We start from the raw sequence: 22,858 nt of genomic DNA on the forward strand, positions 1-22,858 counted from the left end.
GCAGCATGATTGGTAAGAATGAAGTGGAAATACCCTAAATGTTCAACTGACGAAATAAACGAACGTGATGTACCCAACTGTTTGGCAATAAACAGGAATGAAGCAAGATGCACACTGCAACAGGGACAAACCTCAGAACCCACCAAGTTAAAGAAGCCAGTCAAGACTACATGTTGGATAGCGCTGTTTAGAGGAAATGCCCAGAGAGAGAAATCTAGAGACAGAATATTTGTTGCCTAAGGCAGGGATCTTGGGGAAATGGTAAAGGATTGCTAATGGGTATGGAATTTTTTGGGGAGATGGAGGAGTATGTTCCAGAATTCATAGTGGCGATGGTTGCACAACTTTTGAGAATGCACTAAAAACTACTAAGTGTACACTTTGAAAAGGCGACTCAGGAAAAAAAACCCCACAAAACACTATGGAGTAACTGAAAGCAGGGATGGTGTTTTGTACGTTTTTTTAAAATTTTTTTTTTTAGTGTTTATTTATTTTTGAGACAGAGAGACAGAGCATGAATGGGGGAGGGGCAGAGAGAGAGGGAGACACAGAATCCGAAGCAGGCTCCAGGCTCTGAGCCATCAGCCCAGAGCCTGACGCGGGGCTCTAACTCATGAACCGCGAGATCGTGACCTGAGGTGAAGTCAGCCGCTCAACCGACTGAGCCACCCAGGCGACCCTGTACGTTATTTTTTAAAAGCACTTTCACGAGCTCACGATTCGGGAGTTCGAGCCCTGCATCTAGCTGTGCTGACAGCTCGGAGCCTGGAGCCTGCTTCTGATTCTGTCTCCCTCTCTCTCTCTCTGCCCCTCCTCTCTCCAAAATAAACACTTAAAAAAAAAGTTTGTTTTCAGAGAGAGCAGAGGGAGAGGGAAGCCCAAGCAGGCTCCACACTGGCCCCAACCCTGGGATCATGACCTGAGCTGAAATCAAAAGCCTGATGCTCATCAGACTGAGCCACCCACGCGTCTCATACATTATTTTAAATAGGGCTGTCAAAACACTCAATCGAGGAGCCAGAATGACCAAATAGCAATTGTTACCACTAAACATTTAAACTCCATTACCAAAAGGGACTTGAAATACACTCTCTAGATTAGAAATTTGGGGACTATAATGCAGACTAAATCCCGAAATTTAAAATGGCTCATTTGAGAAATCTGTAAGCTTCAAGGGGTAAGGCCCCAGATCTTTATTCCACACAGTAAAGATTGTAGATTCTGTTGCCATGGTTTGGGACAACAAAATGTAATATGGTAACAAAAAAAGTACATTTCAACGCTTTAACTTTGGTGAAGAGTATCCACCGCTTCCATTCCAGATGTCTTTTTAACATTCAGAGTACTCTGCAAACATTTATCAAATGGGAGTTTTACCCGAGATGAGATTATCATCCTCCCACAGCAATGGAGGCATGACATCAATTCGCCATTTTCAAAAACAGAGACTAGGTTAAAGATTAAGAATAAAAATTATGAGGGAGGTGGGGGAAAAGGAATAAAGACTATCAGACTCCAGAATCCATATATTTACCTTTTATTGAATTTGTTAATGTTACAGAGTTCTTGCACTGCCAAACCATGCCTGAGAATTCAAAGAAAGAAATGGTACAATGGACAGCCTCACCCACCCATCATACAGTATATTAAAACTTGATTCATGTGCATTTTTATAATTTCACAATCTTTTAAAAAGTTATAACAAGAGTTGGAACTTTATATCTCCCGCAGGTCTTCAGATTTCTAGCGTAGTATGCCATTAAATAAAAGTTGCGCATATTCATCTCAGTTCATTCCTCAATAACGTAACCCCCAACAAAATTTTGCTGGAAAAAAAATGCATACTTTTCAGGGGAAATATGTGGCTCAAGGTCCAAGAGACTATTTGTTAAGATTTTTGGTTCCCAAACGAAGTCTTCAGTTTAACCAAGAATCCCTTGTTTCTTGCTTAATCATCCAACCTCTCCTTGGCTGGCTCAGCTACTCGCCCCAATACACCAGAGGCCAGGCATCCTGCCTGCCGCCTCCAACAATGTCGTTAGGGCCCAGGTGTGGTGGGCAGGTCCTGTCAGGAGATACTGTCAACTCCCAGGAGCTGATTCCTGCACTGACACTTTCATCAGACTAAACTCCCATAGGAGATGCCCCCACACAGGAATAGTTCTACTCACTCTACTCGCTCGTTTGCTTCACTCTTGCCAGTAGCAAGTCTGCAACTCCTGCATTTGGCAAAGGGATTTATTATAGAGAAACCCAGACTCTGCATCAAGCAGTCACATACCACTTTGAAGTATTTCTATTGAACCAGATACAAAACTAGTAAATTACCAGACTATCTCATTAGATGGAAAGACTTCTCAGTAATCCTGGGTAGCTTCCTGAAGTCCCTTTAAGGACTAAAAATTACTGGATAGTTTAAGCTGTAATTATTAAAAACAGAAGTGCTACATCACCTGTCCCTCTCGCCCCTGACTCTTCAAACGAACACAGACATACCAAAAGGTTGAGAACAGAGCTAAGCTGGCACAGTCATTGCATCTACGGAAGGTCCAATACCTTAACAATTTGGGCACAAGTGTATCTGGAAATCTTGTCAAAGATCACGCAAGATCCGTGAAAACCCAAGTGGGTTTTAGGTGAAGGTTCTGCTCACGTTGCTCTGGATTTATAAGGACAGGTCAGTGAATCATGTGGCCTGAGCAGAGCCCTTACTCTTTCCACTGCAGTTTACTGTACAGTTTAGACCTGATCAGAGGAGGCTTTAGCAGCACCTGAAGGAGAGCCCCCTGCATCCACTGCCCTTTACATCAAAGGCTATTTGGTTCCACTCTAGGGATTGGCAAATTTCACGAGACGTTTCACAATCCTAACGCATACTTCAGGTTACTTATTCAACCAAGCAATATGCTCTGTCAAAGAACTTATTCCAAAAAAAAAAAAAAAAAAAAAAAAAAAAAAGGCCTTAATGTGGAACACAGAAAAAGCACTACCCAAATAATAAGAAATCACTAAAAGAAGAAAGATCACTCCCCCCCACCCCCTTTCCCACTGGGTGGACCCAAGTTTGGTTGAATTTAACTTATGGTTACCCCAGGATACAACTCAAAGTTTAAATTATAAAATCACAGCCCTACTACACAGATTATCTGAACACAGGAGTTCTTTTGAGAGCGGCACGTTCCAGGAAGTCTAACACAGCCCACTACAGAGTATTCCTTAAGGGTGGGGCACAGGACAGGTTAATTAAGGTCACTTAAATCTTCATCTTTTACAGCAGATCAGAACCGAGATGGCTGACTTTCTGCAGGATTTGATAGGAATCCAGGAGAGCTGGTTTCAAGCTTCACACCGACACTTACTAGCTGTAACCTTCGTGTCCAGAAGTTGTGATCCACAAGAAGTCCGCGACGAGTGCAGCAAACCTGAGGTAGTCAGCCCTTACGAAGGCTCAGTATCTGAACATAAAAAGATTTTGAAATGACCACTGGCTGCAGTTTGTTTTTGTACTTGCAGAGTAATAATGAAAGAACACTGCTGAATCTAGTTCACGCATTTATAGAACAATGAGAATCCCCCTACATCCAATACAACACAAAGAGCAGTGTGACACTTATGCTTCCATAATGCAATAGGGACGGTCACTTATATCGAGTGGTCTGCATCGGCCGTGGGTCCAGCAGAGATCAGATGATGAATGGCTGTTCCTGGTGGTTAGCTGTGGTCTAGTTACCTTAGAAGGGTTAGCAAAGACCATTCCTTAATTGTACTGTGTGTGGCTGCTTTTCTGATTTTCAAGCACAGCATACTGGTTGTCTAGCTGAAGTTTAAGGGCCTGGTTTTTTGAAACCTCATCCCTACCTCTAGTTTTGTGTCTTACTACTTCAAAGCTCTTCTCCATTTCTTTATCCCTAAGGGAAAAGAAATGTAATCAGTAAATATTTCTTTTTCACTGGGTTGTTGTGTAAATTCTTCCTCAAATTAAAAAAACCAACCAATCAAAACAAAAAACAAAACAAAAAAACCCCCCAAAAAACAAAAAACAAGTCACCCCTTAGAAGTATCCTGAGGGAGGAATAGGAAGGGAAACTGGTACAGGTTTCCCTTCCTACACTGCTTCCCTTCCTACACTGCTTCCTGAAAGTTCCTGTTACACCACTTGCTTTTACAGAAGACGTACATTAGGATGGCAATAGCCTTTTCCCGTAACAGTGAACATCTCTCCAGATTTCTTTCAGGTAGCGAAAACGCGCACTAACATAGGTCTTCCTGTAAAAGTGAAGTGTAGTGCAAACTTTCAGAAAGTGAGGGATCCTCTCTGCTTTACGCCATTCTGACTTAGGAATGCTCTGCTTTTGACAGGGGAAAGTTGCACATAAAATCATCATCAAATCATTTTCTAGGCTTCAAAGGAACAGAAAACATGAGTACTGAGGCTCTATGGTGTTGTTTTCTGTGGTGGCAAATCTATTTTGGGACCAACCTGAAGACAACTGGAAAGTCAAAAGGCTATCTAATGACACGGTGATTCCTTCTAAGAGTCACTTTTATTTTTAGCAAACAATAAATAATACCTCTCTTTCTTTATGCATAAGGGCAATGGTTTTCTTATTCAAGTAAAGTTCTCATCATTCAATGATTTCTCCTCACTTCTTCCTTATGGGAGTGGGTCAGATAAAGTGGAGGCTTAAATTAGGCTCTCAGAGGCAAAAAAGGCTTGGATTTACTTTAAAAAAGCTACCCCCCCCCCCCAACAGTATTTCCATCTAATGTCTTTTACATTTCTTCCCGTTTTATTTACTTTAAAAAATTCATGTCCCTAAAAAAGATGTGGATGTGCCAAATGTGGTCATTTAACTCCAGGTAGCATTCATTTTAAGTACCTGCTGAAATAAGATTATTTTAATATTAGATTTATAAATGCCAACATCTTTCATCTATTCACATCAACTGGGAATACAATGAAAATACCGCTCTTACATTTCTAGTTTTCATGTTAGAAAGAATTCTAAACTAGGCATGACTTGTCATAGCTACAGAACAACATATAAACCAAGGATAAAGAGACCTGGTCTCTTGGCGCTCTTTCCCCACAGCCCCCTCCAGCCCTCCCCCTTTCCAGCCCTAAGGCAGGTAAGTCCTACCCTAATTCTCAGCTGCCTGTCAGCTGTGGCCTGGGCTTTACCTACAAGAGAACGACCCCCCTCCCCCAGCCCAGGTGGGTTCTCCCATCTCCTACATCCCACTCCCTGGCCAAGGGACAGAGCACGCCAAGATAAAAAGGCGAGAGCTGGAGTACTTACTTCCGGCTTTCTACATGCTTGGCAGTGGACTGCAGGGACGGGAACTGTGTGTCACTGTAGATTTCTGGTGGGCCTTGCGGTGTTTTCCTTGTTGTGGTTAACCTGGCTCCAGGGGGCCTATACACACCGCTAGTCATCGCTGGTTCTGGGGTTTCTGTAACTGACATTTCATAACAGTTTAGAGAAACCATTCAAACGCCTGGCATTTTAATAAGCTATTCTCACATTCCCAATCATTTGATAATTACAGAAAAAAACAATACCTACATGACAGTCTCTGGAAAACAGAAAGTTACCTGAGAGTCTGAAAGCGAAAATACTCTTATTTTTCTAGGGTAGTCTAATTTTTCTCCCATGTACAATTTTAATTACCTATGTAAATGACTTCTTTCTAGAATTCAACTTACTGGAAGTGGGAAAGAAATCTGCTGGACCTGGGAGGCAGGCCCAGGAGGGACTGCCTTTCAGAGTATGACCATGTCAGCCCTCAGTATATATATCGGCAATGTGGATAATCACCTCTTTACCTGGTTGATGGGTTAAATAAGATGCCAGTATAAAGAATTTACTTACTAAAATGCTTGCGTATATATTTTTAATTCTAAAAGACTAGTAAAAAAAATATACTCGATACCCTTAATTTCACTGTCATATCATCAATGGATCTTATTTTATAAAACACAGGAAAAGCAAGAAAAAACTAAACCGCTGAACAGCCCAAAGTCTTCCATGATGGCTAACATTTTGGGGACAGAGCCTTCTGGCTTTTTGCTATGTTATCATTTTTCTCCCCATTCTCAACATGGATTCAGTAGTTTACATGTTGTTCCATTTATCAAAAACTTCCTTTCAAAGAAAAGCCTACATCATTTATTAGCTGCAACATAATGCATAATGCATAAAGGGTTATTGTCTCATACGGCTTTTAATTAAGTGTGGGAAAGCCATAATATAACATGCATTCATTAGTTACTAAGCACCTGCTATGTGTCAGGTATTGTTCGTAGTGGGCATACAAATGTTAAGGACCGGCTTTCGTGAACTGTATATTCTGGCAACTAGCCACATGCAGCTATTTAAAATGAAAGACTTAAAAATTCAGTTCCTTGGTTGTATCAGTCGCATTTTAAGGACTCAATAGCCGCATATGGCTAGTGGCTACTATAGTGAACAGTGCTATTCCATCACTGCAAAAAAGTACTATTGGACAGTGTTATCCCAGAATAAGGAAATCAAATATGTAAAAATTGGTGCCATACCAAAAATTAAGGTGGGGGAAGGGTCTGTCCAGGGAACACATGATGGGTAGGGACTCAGTGACGAGTGAAAAGTGAACAAGGCCTGAAAGAAGGAGGCCAACATATTGAGTTGGTAAACAAGCCAAATCAGGTCTGACACTGATCTTATAAATGTTTTACTGGAACACAGCTACACTCAATGGGTGTACGTATGGTCTACGGCTGCTTTTGTGCTGTAACAGCAGAACTGAGTAATTAAAATAGTCTTCTGTATGGCCCTCAAAACCTAAATTACCTACTATCTGGCCCTTTACAGAAAAAGCTTACTTAGAGACTCCCAATATAAAGGAGAGAATTCAGGCTGAAAACATATGCACAAGGGCCTGCAGCAGCAATGTGCCTGGTATGTCCAAGGAGCAGAGTGAGCAAGGACCTGACTAAAAGACAAAATCAGAAAAAGAGATCCCAAGACAGGCATCTAAGGTGCTGCAAGTCTGAGAACTTCAGCTTCTATTCTGATTAGAGGGGACACCACTGGAGGCTTGTCAACATCTGAGACACTTTCAGGTCACATTTGAAATGATCACTACACTGGCCACTGGCTGCACTGGGAACAGTGTACGTAGGGAAGCAGGCCGACCACTTAACAGGTTACTGCAGTAATTCATATAATGTTGTTTCGGGGTCAACTCTATGTGAAGGGTTCAGTTTTGGATATGTGAATATTGAGGTGCTGGGTACGTGGTTAAGATTTACGTGTTTGGAGGTCAGGGGAGATCTGAGTGGATGTGAATTCTGGAGTCGCTGGCATGTGGAGATTGCCAGGGGAGTAAGGCCACAGAGAAGAGAGTGGCAAGGGCTGAGCGCTGGGGATGAGTATCACTTAGAGGCAGGGAGGAAGAAGAGACCCCAGCCAGGGAGTCTGAGAGCCAACCACTGAGGAAGCAAGGAGACCGTGGTGTCCTGGAAGTCAACAGAAGAGTGTGTTTCAAAGGGGTGATGAGCTACAGCAAATGTTGAGGATGGGGAACATCGAATGAGGACAGAGACTGGGAAACGGAGTTTAGCAATGCTGAGGTCATCAGGGATCAGTGACAGATGCAGTAAAACATGTTAAGAGCTCTGCTGTTAGCACAGAACCTGCTTTGGAAACTGTCCCTCCCCTCACCCCCCTTCCTGCCCCTCCCTCACATGCCCTCAAAAATAAACACAAAGTTGAATGGAAAAAGGTAACACAGCAAAGTACTCAAAAGGATGCAAAAATGTTGACACACAGTAGTTATCTGTGATCTCTGGGCAGTAAGATTTGTTATTCTTTGTATTATTCTGTATAAAAAACGAGTGATACAATCTGCCCGTGTGAGAATTCATGCTTCAAGACAGTAAAATGGGGAGAAAAAAAAGAAACACAGGTGGAAACACAGGTACTCAATCATCCATTAGCCAACTGTCAAAAAGTAAAACAAATGACTTAAATATTTAAATTTGGCAAGTTAGTTTACATAAAAATGTAAGAAGCCTACAGAAAAGCACATATCTTAACTTCCAAATTCCTTTCCTAAGGATGTAAAAATCTTTAAACAGACATATACAAACCTCTCCCCCAAGAACAGAAAGGAACCCCTCTTATTCTACCACAGCATTCATTCAGTTGAAAGCTAACCATATGTAAAACCATACGTAGATGTCTTCATGAAAATAAAACATTAAGATTACCAATTACTGCAGCAGGAGGTGCCTGTACTGGAGCGGTTTTATTCCAGGGGCCGGAAGATTTTTCGACACCACCACCACCACCTCCACCTTCTTCCCAATTATCACCTGGATCTTCTCTTTTTTCATTATCTTCTTCTTCCTTTTCACTATTGGAAAAGCAAATGAGGAAATTCAATTATAAATTTTTTTTTAAATGTTTTATTTCTGAGACAGAGAGAGACAGAGCATAAGTGGGGGAGGGGCAGAGAGAGAGGGAGACACAGAAGCCAAAGCAGGCTCCAGGCTCTGAGCGGTCAGCACAGAGCCCAACGCGGGGCTCGAACTCACAAACTGTGAGATCATGACCTGAGCTGCAGTCGCTCAACCGACTGAGCCACCCAGGTGCCCCAGGAAATTCAATTATAAAACCGCCAGGAAAAGTGTCAATCCAAACCCTTAGTTCTATCAATGCTGATATCTGTGTGACCCTTGAAAAGTCGCTTAACCTCTTCAGAGCCCCAATCCCCCATTTGTTTAGCACTGATGGTAAGCATTATTTTCAGGGATGAAATGATTTTTGGAAGTTGTGTGTCATTGGCTAATTGTTTAGTACATATCACAAAAAACTCTCAAAATTAGAATTCACATTCCAATAGAGAAAACAAATCTGCGTTCAGTATTTACACCACTGCTACAGACTTTTTAGTGCCAGTCTCTACTGTGTGACACAGGGAATATATCTAGAACTGGTCCCGATCACCAGATATGTCACCTGTTTAAAAAAGAAGAGAATACAAAAACTCAGTCTTCGGCTTTACTAGTGATTATAAATGTGACACATACATCATGGCAACACACCATCCTAAGACTGTCTGCAGTGGTTTTAATGCCAATTTCTTATTTCTTTATTCTTTATTGGCTGGAGTCAGAAATCAGTGAGTTAACTGTCAAATCTAACTTCCTTTCTGCAGCTATTTGTCCTTGCTGATGCCACCTCTGGCTGACTACCAACCCTTCCATGAATCACGTTCTATGACAATGGTGGTTTTTCCTAGAACTTCAGCCTATCAACCTCCCTTTTCTCTCCTATTGAAAAAACAGGATGTTGCCTAAAGCTGTCCCTGGCCTTCCACGTTTAAGACATGTCTCCCTTTGATATCTAATCAGTGATCATGGCTGTAACAATGTACACCCTACCATGTGACCTTGGGATCATCATGGCCTCTCTTGACTTCTGCAAAAGGACATCTAAGTGTGCTTTCCTTCCATTTCAAGGGAAGTCCTGGCTATAAGACAACCTTCTTGAATAACTAATGGTCTCCTTTAAAGACACACACACAAATAATTTCAAAGACAATGTCCACCAAATTTAGAGGTCTAGGGTGGCAATCAGGAAGGGGTGAGGGGAACAGACGCATCTTCAATCTCCATCTGTAGCACAATTTTACTTGAGACTATAGTTCAAGAGGAAAAAAGAACAGAGAATATGGCCAAGCCACCTTTCAGTTTCCCTTTTTGTTAATATATAATAGAATCTAGTGCTGCTGTTTAAAATGTTAGGCCTATACTAACATGACAGTAATATTCAATTCAATGTCAATTAAACCAAGGACTTACTAAAACAAAATCTATATACCTAATATTAAATAGGAAGGTATTTTAAAAATGATTTTAAATTTATTTATTTTTTATTTTTTATTTTGAGAGAGTGTGTGTGCAGCAGAGGGGCAGAGAAAAAGGGAAAGAATCCCAAGCAGGCCCAGCACTGTCAGCTTGGAGCCTGATGTGGGACTCCATCTCATAAACCCTGAGATCATGATCTGAGCTGAAACCAAGGGTTAGATGCCAAACTGACTGAGCCACCCAGGGACCCCTGAATAATTTTTTTTTTTTTTAATGTTTAAAGAAGTAGCTGGGTACTAGAAATCGTGATTTTATTTTTGTTCATGCAGCACGTAGTTATGAGCAGATTCTAAAGCCAGACTGCCTGGTTCTGCCACTTACTAGTCAGGAGACTGAGTATAGCACTTAACTTTTGTATGCCTCAGTTTCCACAAATGTAAAATGGGGAGAACAGTAAGATTAAGTGAGTTAACAGACACAAAGCACTGAGAACAGTGCCTGGCATATACTAAGCAGTTAAGTGTTTACTATTACCTGCTTTTTAATATTCATTTGAGCTTTCAAACAAGCAGCACAGATGCCACCGCCTTATTAAGAAACAACTAAGATGGAACAAAACTCAAAATTTCTAAAATCCACAACATGAACATTTTTTTTTTTAAAAATGTTCTTTTTAAATGGATTTAAGCTTATTTATTTATTGAGAGAGGGAGAGAGAGGGAGAGAGAGAGAGAGTGCGTGCACGCACAAGCGTGCGCTGGAGGGGCGGAGACAGAATCCCAAGCAGGGTCCACACTGTCAGTGCAGAGCCTGATATGGGGCTCTGACATGAGATGATGACTTGAGCCAAAATCAAGAGTTGGAGACTTAACCAACCGAGCCACCCAGGCACCCCTTAAATGGATTTTTAAAAATAGAAACCAAACACTATAACCTTGTTTTCTAAAGTTTATATGTGGAATGAATGACCAGGTAAGGACAGTAAGGTCCTAATTTATCTAGGAGTCTAACAGTGGTATCCAATCATTAGTACTGTCCACCACCCCCCATTTTTTAAAATTCACTTCTGAACCCACAGCAATGCAGTTACACTTTAATATTGGTTCATGAGTAAAAACATACGTGTTATATACCTAGTTACATCAGACTTGTTAGTAATGTCGCAGCATCCCAATCCAGGCTAGACAAGAAGATCCCCACAAAGATTTAAGAACATTCATGGCACTTGTATTGTCATATATACCCCAAGGTATGTTAGCTTTCATTTCAGTTGGTCATCTACATTTTGAAACAGTTAACTCAACAAAATGTGCTGAACCACTATTTTTCAAATACATATACCGGACTCTTAAGACAGACTTTTCTTTAAACTGCTTTAATATTTGGTGATTAATACATCTAAACCCCAGAATTATCAGCTTGTAGTAAACAATTAACTAAAAACCAAAAAATTCTAACACTGATAATCCCTAAGCCGAATGGATTATGGATAATTCTAATACATTTCTTTATGCTGTTATACTTTTCAAATGTCCTTAATGTATAGTTTTTGTAATTCACAACAAAACATTAAATAAAACCCCCAATTTGGTCTGATAGAATACTGAGGGTCCACTGTAAAAGAAGGTTCCTTTACTATTACCTGTTCACCCTCAGAGACAAGAACTGAATCACTAATCTAAAAATCCCGTTAAATTATAAACTATTCCTAAGAAATAAGAGTGATTTGTTTAATTCAAAGAATTGTATATCTGTAATAATAAACACAAGACAACTTAATATTTTGGTTTCTTAACATTCTGAAGTATTAGTTAAATGAAACATTGGAAACTGTCTAGTCAGGACCCTTCATCCAACAGAGGGAACTAAGGCCCAGAGATGCTAACAGCCTTGCCAAAATGCCATAGTACTAAGGGCAGGGTAGAAATGATTTAAATATCTGATTACTTTTCTGTATTTACACACTACAGGAAATGTCAAATCTCTAAATACTGTAGTAAGACAAATGTTGCAAAGAATTATTCCCACAGAAGTCAATAGGCTAAAATTGTGTTTGACCCAAATAAAATATACATAGCTTCTTATCAGCTAAAATTCACATTTCCTAACACTACTCTGCTACTTGTAAGTATATTATCACAACTTAAAGTACACAGTCTTAAATATGCAAAAGTCCATAAGGCACTGTTGGTCGTAAGGCGGAATGATGATGCTAGCAAAGGGAGTATTTACAGAGCATCTAAGAGGCCGGGAAGTGTCCTACCACTTTGCAAAGTTAAACCTCTCAATACCACCAAAGCAGGCAGGAGGCTCACTGACACGGGAGGAAACTGACACTTGGACATTAAGTCCCTCCCCCAGAGCTACAAAGTAGGGGAGCCAATCCCTGGGTCTCCAAAGCCCTTATTCTTTCATGTTGCCCCTTTCATTTTATCCTCTTTAGAGCTCTAATATATGACACAGAAATTTTCTCTATGTTGAGAAATTCACTTTCAGGAAGGTTGATCAGGATTATACATCCTGCAGCAGTTTATTAATAAAAATGGAACATTCTTACCTCTTTATCTCAAGGGACATTACATGAGAATTTATGCATCCCAATGCTAGGATTTTAGTAGCTGTGCTTCTATGAGAATGGTAGGTACCTCCATTGGTTTGACCCTATTATTGAACCACTGTTAGACAACAGCAAAATGAAGACGGACATGCCCGATGAGCTATGCCGGCAGCCTAAAATGGCACTGCACCTCCTCCAAAGACTTTCTCAACCTCTTCACGGCAGACCAAGGGTCTCTCTCCTGTGTTCCACAGCACTCTGCACATCACTGAAATGATCTACTGATGTTTAGTAGAGCAGGACTTATTTCTTTTGTATTATTGTTTTTTTAAATATGAAATTTATTGTCAATTTGGTTTCCATGCAACACCCAGTGCTCATCCCAACAGGTGCCCTCCTCAATGCCCATCACCCACTTCCCCCCCACCCCCCCACCCTCCAGCAACCCTGTTTATTCTCAGTCTTTAAAAGTCTCTTATGGTTTGCCTCCCTCCCTCTCTAACTCTCCCCTCTCCCCTCCCCCCATGGTCTTCTGTCAAGTTTCTCAGGATCCACATAAGAATGAAAACATATGGTATCTGTCTTTCTCTGTATGACTTATTTCACTTAGCATAACACTCTCCAGTTCCATCCATGTTGCTACAAAAGGCCATACTTCATTCTTTCGCATTGCCAAGTAGTATTCCATTTTATATATATAAACCACAACTTCTTTATCCATTCATCAGTTGATGGATATTTAGGCTCTTTCCATAATTTGGCTATTGTTGAAAGTGCTGCTGAGCAGGACTTATTTCTACAACCCTGATGTCTGGCACACTTCAGTCACACTAGTATTTGCTACAATTGAATCCAGCTTGGATGCAGGAATGATTTCTTGAAAGAACAACTTAATCAGCTCTACTTAATGGGTTTAAAGGTCTACATCTCTTAAGAAGGTTCCTAAAAACACCCACTGGGCTCCAAGAACTCAATTCTTTATTTAAAGATGACAAATGCTCAACATTTACTTCAAATATTAAATGAAATCCTTCTCTCTCCCAAAAATCCATTTTAAAGAGAGGAGAGGCCACAGGTCCTACCATCAACCAAAAATCTAAGCTCCAGTATTAGGTCCCTTTTTTTATCACCATCCCAATGGCACCCCTCCAAAGAACTTGTCTACAAACGATGACCTTGAATACATCTATTAACTTAGACACAAAATTTGACACAAGCTCTTACAATACTTTAAAAATTTTTTTTAATGTTTGTTTATTTTTGAGAGAGAGAGACAGAGCATGAGTGGGGGAGGGGCAGAGAGAGAGGGAGACACAGAAGCCAAAGCAGGCTCCAGGCTCTGAGCAGTCAGTACAGAGCCCGATGTGGGGCTCAAACTCACAGACTGTGAGATCATAACCTGAGCCGAAGTCGGATGCTCAACCGACTGAGCCACCCAGGCGCCCCAAGCTCTTATGATACTCTTGGTAATTAAATCTTGAGCTAGTTGGTAAATGTGAGACAGGATGTTAGTATGATATGTTTGTTGCTACTGAAAACTTCTTTTTAAAAAAGATTTTAAGTAGTCTTGATACCCAACGTGGGGCTTGAACTTATGAGATCAAGAGTCATATGCTCCACCAACTGTGCCAGCCAGGTGCCCCTCAAAAATTTCCTCTCTCAAATGCACACTTATCTTCAATAAAGGTCCATGAAGGCTAACCTACCTGAGGAGTAGTGTCAAGAACTTTAAGGTGATATGCCATACCTGCAGCGGACTGAAGATAAAGCAAGTAAGGCAAAAATGATCAGTAGATCTAAGCAAAAAATAAATGGGCACTTATTTTACTATTCTTGCAACTTTTCTGAGGTTTCTAATGTTTCAAAGCAAAAAGCTAGATGAAAAAATTTATAAGTCTGAAAATTTCAAGTTACTTAAAAAAAAAATTTTTTTTAACGTTTATTCATTTTTGAGAGACACAGCACAAGCAGGGTTGGAGAAGAGGGAGACACAGAATCCAAAGCAGGCTCCAAGCTGTCATCACACAGCCCGACGCAGGGCTCAAAATCACAAACTGTGAGATCATGACCTGAGCTGAAAGTCAGATGCTTAACTGACTGAGCCACCCAGGTGCCCCCTCAAGATACTTTATGTCAATTTCCAAAGTTTCATATTCCCTTATCTCATTCTGAGATGGCAAGGCTGCCTCTCAGACAGAAAAAGGTAACAGATTAAAGGCATAAAGAACCACCCACCCCAACTTCTCAGAGAAAAGAGATCTCATTTCTCTGCCCCCTTCTAAGGGTTTCTGCCTAAAAAGTAAGACCAAGCTATAGAAGACAATAACTGGAAGTCGATAGCAGTGTTTAAGGCTCTTGAGAGAGGGATTTTTGTTTGTATGGTTATACTAATGCCAACCCGAACATGTAATTTTCTCCTATTAAGTCCACTGTGAACTGACTCACCAAAGTCTATCAGAAATGATAATCTTATGCATCTCCACTACCCTTTCCCTCAAATCTCGGTATTATAAACCAGGTACCTCATGGTTAAATAACAGAAATTCTCAACACTGAATCATCCTAATTTACCTACTGAACAGAGATGATTAATGTCACCAAGTGGGTATTTTACAAATACCCTGCTCAAAAATCCTCACAACAATCCTAGCATGTCTCAATTTTGTAGATCACAACCAACATTCAACAACCAACCAGCTTGCCCAAGGTCACACATAAGCGGCAGGCTAAAATGCAAACCCGAGTTTGTCTATCTCCAAAGCCCATGTTTTCGAGACATTATCATCTCCACCCCACTTAACTGAGTAACCTACTTCCATTCCTATGAACCAAACTGTCTTTCCCTGGGGACCCCAACCCAATTGAGTTTCAGTGTCAAGAACATTTAATACAAAGTTTACAAGGTTTTTCAATATATAAAGTGAAAATATTAGTCATTATTATTAAGCCTCAGATGACAGGACTTCTCACACTCAAGTTTTTCCTGAAGGCTGTTAGATTCCTCTTTATTGAATGGTTTATGAAGGGAATGGAAATATAGACTCTAGATTCCACAATGACGGGAGGATCCACAAAAACAGCTTCCTGAAGGTAGGTTTTTCAATGTTAGAAGGTTAGGGGAAAACCTGTGGAGGACCACTTAGGAGAAATGACTACATGCTAACAATAATGAAAAAACAACATAAAAGCTGGCCTGCTTCAGGTCAAGCAGAACTTAAACACTCATACTAGCCTAGCTGAGATTTACCTGTGCCCCTAGCAAAGGTGAAAGAAATGACTTAAGAACTATTTCATCACCTCTGGAGTAGCCAAAAATAACTCTGAATATGGGTATGGAATTTAGAGTCAACGACAGAAAAACAGGTAATATCCTCCATAATAAAACAAAATCAGTTTCTTGCATTCAGTGAATTTGAAACCTTTCTCCCTCAGAAAGCGCTACTCTTGCTCAGTAAGTTCACTTACTGTCATCCTTCCTGTCCATTCAAATCTACAGAACGTGCATTCAAGGGCCTGTGGTCAGGCGAGGCAGACCTAGAGCCTTATTCTACAGCCAAACAGGAACCACATACACAGGCAGTTCTACAACCCCCCAGTGATTAAGAACTTCACAATACCTCCTCTTCATTTTTACAGGGCAAGCCCTGGGGAAAACAGGGATATTCTCTCTTCTTAAAAAAAAACAAAGTTTATTTAGAGAGCGTGAGGGAGCGCACACATGGGGAGTGGCAGAGAAAGAGAGAGAGAATCCCAAGCAGGGTTCTCGAAGGGGCTCAATCTCACAAACCAACCCTGAGATCATGACCTGAGCCGAAATCAAGAGTTAGTTAGTTGCTTAACCAATGGAGCCACCCAGGTGCCCGAAACAGGGATATTTTCTAAACCACACCTCTTCAAAGACATCTAACACACAAATTCAAGAAGTGGCTGGGAATAAAACTGTAGTCTAATCATGTCTACGTAACATTACTACAAAAGAACTTCAAGAGTGGAAAAACCTCATTTCCTAAAAAGTCTCCCACTATCAGTCAGGTTTCACTTTGGTTAAGCTCATGAAACAATGTGAAAGAACCTAGGACATAATGCCTGGCTGTGGAAGGAATGCAACAAATGTCAAAAATATCAGTCCTGGTTTTTGAGTCAGTTACTCAAAGCCGTAAATGTCACCATTTAGAGAAGTCAAAAGGCTGTATTCTGGTTAAGGAAAATTACTTCCGTCAGTGTGCCATGTGGTCACTGGTGTCTACAAATTGCAAACTTTAAACTGGAGGCAGTTCATTAGGATCTCATTTATTTCTTTAAACTGAGATTAAAGAGTTTTTATCTCAAAATGGTGGAACCATATATTCACTTGTTTTTTCTACCTTATGAGCCCATTAAAATATGACATTTATTTACAGGAATCTAAAACAAAATACCATAGATTGAACTTAATATGTTAATTTCAAATACTTTAAGGCAACCAACCCAATTTTTAAAAAAGTCCTGTTTTCTTAAACTTTAAAAAGTTTAACATGCTTGGACTATCCAATGCCACTCCTATAAAATCCTCAGGAAAATTGATCTACAGTGTTAGGATAGCGGTTATTCTTGGGAATGAAGGCAGTGACTCAAAGCACCTAGGTTTCTTCTGTAGCAGCAATGTTTAGTTTCTTGAACTTGCTGTTGATTACATAGGCTGGTTTCATTGTGTGAACACCTAAAATCCGTATTTCTAAGTATGCTTCACCTACAAAAATATATATGAACTTGCTTATTGGACAGGATGTGAAAACCACGCCGTTCAAGCCACCAATATTAAAAGTAAAAATTTTAAAGGCCACAAAATCCATTTCATTTTAGCTGTCTCAAATAAGTAGGCAAGCTCTCACAGGATTTTGGAGCTGGCAGCTGATTTGATCAGCATATAGAAAGTACCGCCATCAGAGAGAGGAAGACACAATCCTTACAGCCCTAATAAGCGTATCTAAAGCATGAGGTCACTGTGTCTAGCTGCTTTGGGGCTAGAGAAAAACCAAACATACAACACCTATCCTAAGGGTTATCTAAACACAGAAGTAAACAGACCATACCTTATTTGCATCGCCTGAACTCTGAGGCCGCTGTAATCAACCTCTTTTTGTTCAAATTCTTTCCACTCATCTTCATCCTGTAAAACACACACCATTGGATCAAGCAAATCTATTTGTTAAAATACAACAAAGGCAAATATCAGACTATGAAAAGGGGATCAAATATCTGGAACCTAAAGTATAGACTCATTTTCTGGCCAAAGCCCTTACTTGATCCCGAGGCCGGAGGGATCGGAGGGAGGACTGGAGGGCAAACTAGGCTGGAGGACAAACGTGCCCAAGCAAATTTCTTTTACCTCCACCAGTTCCTTCAAGAGAGCGGTTACTTTAAAAGCAACCAGGAAAAGTGGAACGAAAAAGTCAATAGTAACCCCACAACTAAATGTCTACCTCAATGTAGTCATGAGACTTACTCTGTTACAGGCTTAGAGGCCAAGCCCTGCCAGTTCGAGCTGCCACAAATGCGATTGTTAGAAAATTCAGCTCAGACTACTGGGCTAAAGTCGGAACACCAAATTACTCAAGAGTCTCAGAGTAGACGTCACCCGATAAATGCTGCTCTGGGCCAGGCACTTCGGCCCCAGTCCCATTTCTCCTCGAGGGTGCCGCTGTCCGGGTCTCGGTCCCAGCCAGCGACACAAGGTGGAGGGGCGAGAGCGGGCTGGGGGCGAGGGGAGAGTCCCGCGGGAAGAGGGGAGCCGGCCTGGCGTGGGAAGCCCCCGTCACATGGCCAGCCCCCGCGCCCGTCCGCCCTCCGGCCGCCCCTCCCGGACGCTTCCCCGGGCGGGCGGGCGGCCGGCGGGGGCGGGCACATGGGCGCAAGCGCGCGGCCCGGCCCCTCATCCCGGCCCCTCACCTTAGTCACGGCCTTGGTGGCGGCCCCGGGGCCCGCGGCCCCCGCGCCTGCGGTTCCGCCGTCGCCCGGCCGGGCCCCCGCTCCCGCCCCGCCGCTCGCCGCGCCCGCGGCTCCGCTGCTCCCGCCGGCGCCGCCCGCCGCTCCCGCGGCGTTCGCCGCCCGGCTGCTCCGCTCCTTCTTCTTCTTCTTGTCCCTCTTGGCGAAGAAGTTATCTAGGCTTCGCTCCTCCGTCTCGGCCATGGCCGCAGCCTCCACGGCCCGGATGGGTGGGGCCAGCGGCGGGCGCGGCCCGCGGGACTCCGAGCTCGGGGTCGAGGCCGGCTCTGCGCTCACGCTCCCGGGCGCGGCGACGCCTCAGCCCGGCGGGGTCGCCGAGGCGTGTGTGGCAGGGCGGGCAGTTCCCCCCACGAGCTGGCGGGCGGTGGTACGGTCCGCCTGGGGGGATCGCGCGCTGCTCCCGCCGCTCGAGGCTGCCGGGGCTGCAGCTGCTGCCGCGACGGCGGTGCAGGATCCCGTCGGCCCCGCAGCCGGAGGGGAAAAGGAACGCGCGGGCCAGAGGCTCCGGCGAGAGTGCCTGGCTTGCGGCGGCGCGTGCAGGAGGAAGACACGCGCGCGCAGGCCGGGAGAGGAAGGGAGAGGGGGTGGGGAGGGGAGGGAGGGGGAGGAGGGAGGGCGGGCCACTAGAAAAGAGAGGCAGTGCCCGCGCCTGCGTACTTAGCTCCGCCCGCCGCTGTCGGTCTGCGGTGGGGAGGGCTGTGGGAGGAGACAGAGGCGGAGCTGGGAAAGGAGCCAATCAGGTGCCAGAACGAAGCACTTAGGCGACAATCCCTGCCTCAGACGGGGCGGGGCCTTGGGAAGGGGAGAGAAGGGTGTATGCTACATAAGTGATGTGCCTGATGGCTCCTTTCTTCCGATTGGCCGAGGGTTTAGCCTTGAGGGCGGGCATTTAGAGGGCTAATTGGTGACTTGGCTGAAGAGGTCCGGTGAAAGGGGCGGGTGGGTCCCAGCTGAGCGCATGCGTAGGGTGCACGCGTGTCTGCTCGCCTTTAATGAACTGTGGCCTTGTGGCTTGAACTTTTAGCGAAACGGAAATGTACTGTGTTAAACTAGTGGTGGGAGAGATGGTACCTCTCCCACCGCTCTACTTTATACTTCCACTCTTTCTGGTCTGACGAGTTTTAATTTTCGTGTGATGAGATAATTATTAGCAAAATAGTGGGCTTGACGTTTAGGTTCTGTAAGAAAAGATCTTTAATAAGCCAGTAGGTAGATAGACACGGATTGACTTTTGTCTGGACTCCATCTACTGCTAGATACGTCCATCAAGATCGAGCTAAGGAAATATGATCCTTAAACTTCTGATTTGTGAAATGGGGGTATTAGCTATGTGGGAAAAGAGGACCTGTTCCCTTCCCAGCATTAACACGCATTGGATGCGAAATATGTGACTTTTTAATACATTTAAATAGTGCCCCCTGCCCTGACTTGAGTCTAGATGATGGCTGCAATTTATCCTTAGCTTTTATATCTGATAAAAGGAGGAGAATGATGTGTCATAGGGTGCGGATAAAACACCCATGTCAAACCTGGTCTTACGTTAAGTACTTTGTGGGCCTTGAGAATGAGAGGAATCCTTTTTTTCTTTTTTTTTAAGTTTTTTCAGAGAGAGAGAGAGAGGGAGAGAATGTGAGCAGGGGATGGGCAGAGAGAGGGAGAGAATCTTTTTTTTTTTTAATTTTTAAAAATCTTTATTTTTGAGAAAGAGAGAGAGTGTGAGTGGAGGAGGAACAGAGAGAGGGAGACACAGAATCCGAAGCAGGCTGCACAGAGCCCAATGCGGGGCTCAAACTCACAAACCGTGAGATCATGACCTGAGCCAAAGTTGGATGGAGACACCCAGGCACCCCGGGAGAGAGAGAATTTTAAACAGGTTCCAAGCTCAGCTCAGAGCCTGTTGTGGGACTTGATCCCAGAGATCATGACCTGGGCTGAAATCAAAAGTCCAAGGCTTAACTTACTGAGCTACCCAGGTGTTCCAGGAATCCTTTCATATGAAAAAGGTGGCCTAGGGGTGCCTGGATGGCTCAGTTGGTGGAGCCACCCACTTTTGATTTTGGCTCAGGTCATGATCTCATGGTCATGAGATCGAGCCCTGCGTTGGGTTCTGCACTGAGTGTGGAGCCTGCTTAAGATTCTCTCTCTGTCTCTGTCTCTCTCTGTCTCTCTCTCTTACCCCCTCCCCCACTCTCACTCTCTCAAAATAAATAAACTTTTAAAAAAATTTTAGAAAAAGAAAAAGGTACCGTAATGTATTAGACTTTCCACTTCCTCCTTCTAAGGACAGAGGAGCGAACAGCCACTGAGGAAATGACTCAGACTATGTTAGTAGCTTCATGGGGTAGATACAGCACAGCCAGTAAATGGAGCTGCGTCTTTGTCTTTTCCTTTATAGTTTCGCCATTTAAAGGTGTCTTCCCTCCCTCCCCCACTTCCACTACTTATTAAAAGAACTAAGTCCAAAATATGTCAACAAAGTAAATCAGGTACCTAGCCTTGAGCAACAGCAAGCTTACATATTATTCCCCAAACATTAACTGCCCCACCCTCAAGATGGGCCCTAGGTAACTTCCTTCTGTGACACTACCTATCTTCCTGTGATGCAGGCCAAGTTAAGTATTGCTCCCACTCCATCTCCCTTAACATCTTTGTAACATTTTTCTTCCTTTCCCTTCTTCCCTTCCTTCCTTTCGTTCTTTTTTCCCTCATCTATGAAGCACCTATTTAGCTATATTTAAGGTTACGTAGCTTATTCTAGGTTGAACAATTCGTCATTCCTGCCTTCAACTCCATTATAATCAAGAAGATCGAGATATGAGTAACTGGAGTTCAGTCTCTCCTTTCTTAGGTCTCCATCAATATATCAGTGTCTTGAAGGAATTAATGCCTTGGGAAAATGCAGAGAAGGAACCTCAGTTGAGGGTTGACACAGCAGAAATCCCCACTACATTTTTCAGTGTGATTCATGACATGCTCCTAGAACATGATCATATGTAAGAAATTCAGGTCAGGCCAGTAGAGAGACCAGTATCTTTGTGTTTGTGTTATTGTCTGCAGTTACTGTCTCCTCCAAGAAGCTCCTTCCTATTTGAATCCTTTGCCCTGAAACTGACAGCATATATTCCCACCAGTTCCTCTTAAACTTCCCCTGACTCCTTCCTCCAGATTGATCACATAGGGCCCTGAATCCTGCCATCACCCCCTCATCATCACCTGTCCTCACCTTGAAGTATCCTCCAGCTTTCTCTTGATGAAGGTTTCTTCTCCTCTACCTTCCAGTATTTAGACCTTCCCCATCTGTAAAGCAAAACAGACCTTAATTTGTCCTTGCTAGATGGAAAGTTGAACATGGTGAGGACTCAGACCATTCCTAGATATTTAGCATATCTTCTAAGGATTTTAGTGCTGTCTGAACATGGAAATGTCTCTCTGAGTCCTCTGAAGTGGTACAGCCCAAAAGACATCATTTATCTCCCTCAACTAGGCCCACTGAGCCAATATTCTGTGAGCTCAAGAGTTGGCAAAGGGCAGCTGGGTCTGGTCCCATTGTCCCCGGGTTCTTTTTTGCTGAGCTATTTGTTCCAAGTTCCATTCTGCTACCTAGACTGGAAATTCCACACATGCTCAGCTCAAAGGAATGCGGCTCATGCTGACCAAAGAGCTTGCCAGGAAATAGGGAACAACTTTTCATTTGTGGCTTCTTTTCATTTGTGGCTTCCTGTCTCACATCTGTGAGGCAGACTGTGCTACTGCCTGAGCTGTTCCACCAACCTTTTCCAGTTGGGGAGCAAACGTTTTCAGGTTACTTTCCCTGGGGAGCCTTGCTGACTTCTGCAGGCAGCCTGGTTCCTGACCTTTAAAGGTCCAGAGACCTTTTGTTTGGTATGGTATTTGATGCCTTCTTGGTATTTCCATGATTTGTTTGTTGTTTAACCTCATTCATTCATTCACTCGCTCATTAATTTATATAAAACATTTTTTTTTAATGAGCACCTACTGTATGCCAGGCCCTATGATAGGAATTAAAGACCAGTAAGTCAGAGATAAGCCCTACCCTCACAGAGCTTACCATATGGTAATCTGCTACCAGAAACAGACACACAGGTATATGTACATACAACTATAGCCAGTGAAAACCCTGGAAGGTAGGAATGGTGTCGGGCATGAGCCTATGTCACACAGGTGTTTGATGTTTATAGGATGTAAAATGTCTCCAGTAGTCCCTAATTTTTTCACATGAATAGGGGAATAAACAAAATATGAACTATCTAAAAGTGTTCCTTAAAATTGTTCTCTGTTGGCTTCAGAACACATACTCTGTCACATATAACAAAGAGTTTGACTTTCTCCCTCAACCTCAAGTCCCTCCTTGGCTCATCCTTGACATTAAGGCCCTTGTCAGAGGGTGAATGGACAGCAAGAGGAATGAAGTCCCAGATGCTAATGGCTAGCCAGAGATG

General features: G+C 42.9%; 1 protein-coding gene across 11 annotated transcripts; it reads right to left on the reverse strand.

The window, feature by feature from the left end:
- Window positions 1–1,521: 1,521 nt before the first annotated feature.
- On the reverse strand, window positions 1,522–21,644 carry CDV3 (CDV3 homolog). Of its 11 annotated transcripts, XR_013549855.2 has the most exons (7): window positions 18,342–18,999; window positions 17,486–17,562; window positions 8,255–8,400; window positions 5,301–5,460; window positions 3,859–3,908; window positions 3,360–3,455; window positions 1,522–1,826 (listed from the first exon to the last, which is right to left on the reverse strand). XR_013549855.2 is itself a non-coding variant. In XM_060638694.3 (6 exons), exons 1-6 carry the CDS (start codon window positions 18,579–18,581, stop codon window positions 3,439–3,441), a joined length of 690 nt encoding a protein of 229 aa, XP_060494677.1. In that variant the 5' UTR covers window positions 18,582–18,999; the 3' UTR covers window positions 1,522–3,438. The 11 variants fall into 11 exon arrangements, 8 of the variants coding, with proteins under 8 accessions (XP_060494677.1, XP_060494678.1, XP_060494684.1 ...); XR_013549853.2 differs by having other exon boundaries at window positions 1,522–1,585; window positions 3,360–3,908; window positions 18,342–19,000; XM_060638694.3 differs by having other exon boundaries at window positions 1,522–3,455.
- Between the last annotated feature and the right edge of the window lie 1,214 nt (window positions 21,645–22,858).

The sequence above is a fragment of the Panthera onca genome, chromosome C2, assembly GCF_046562875.1.
Source record: "Panthera onca isolate mPanOnc1 chromosome C2, mPanOnc1 haplotype 2, whole genome shotgun sequence".
NCBI classification, from domain to species: Eukaryota; Metazoa; Chordata; class Mammalia; order Carnivora; family Felidae; genus Panthera; species Panthera onca.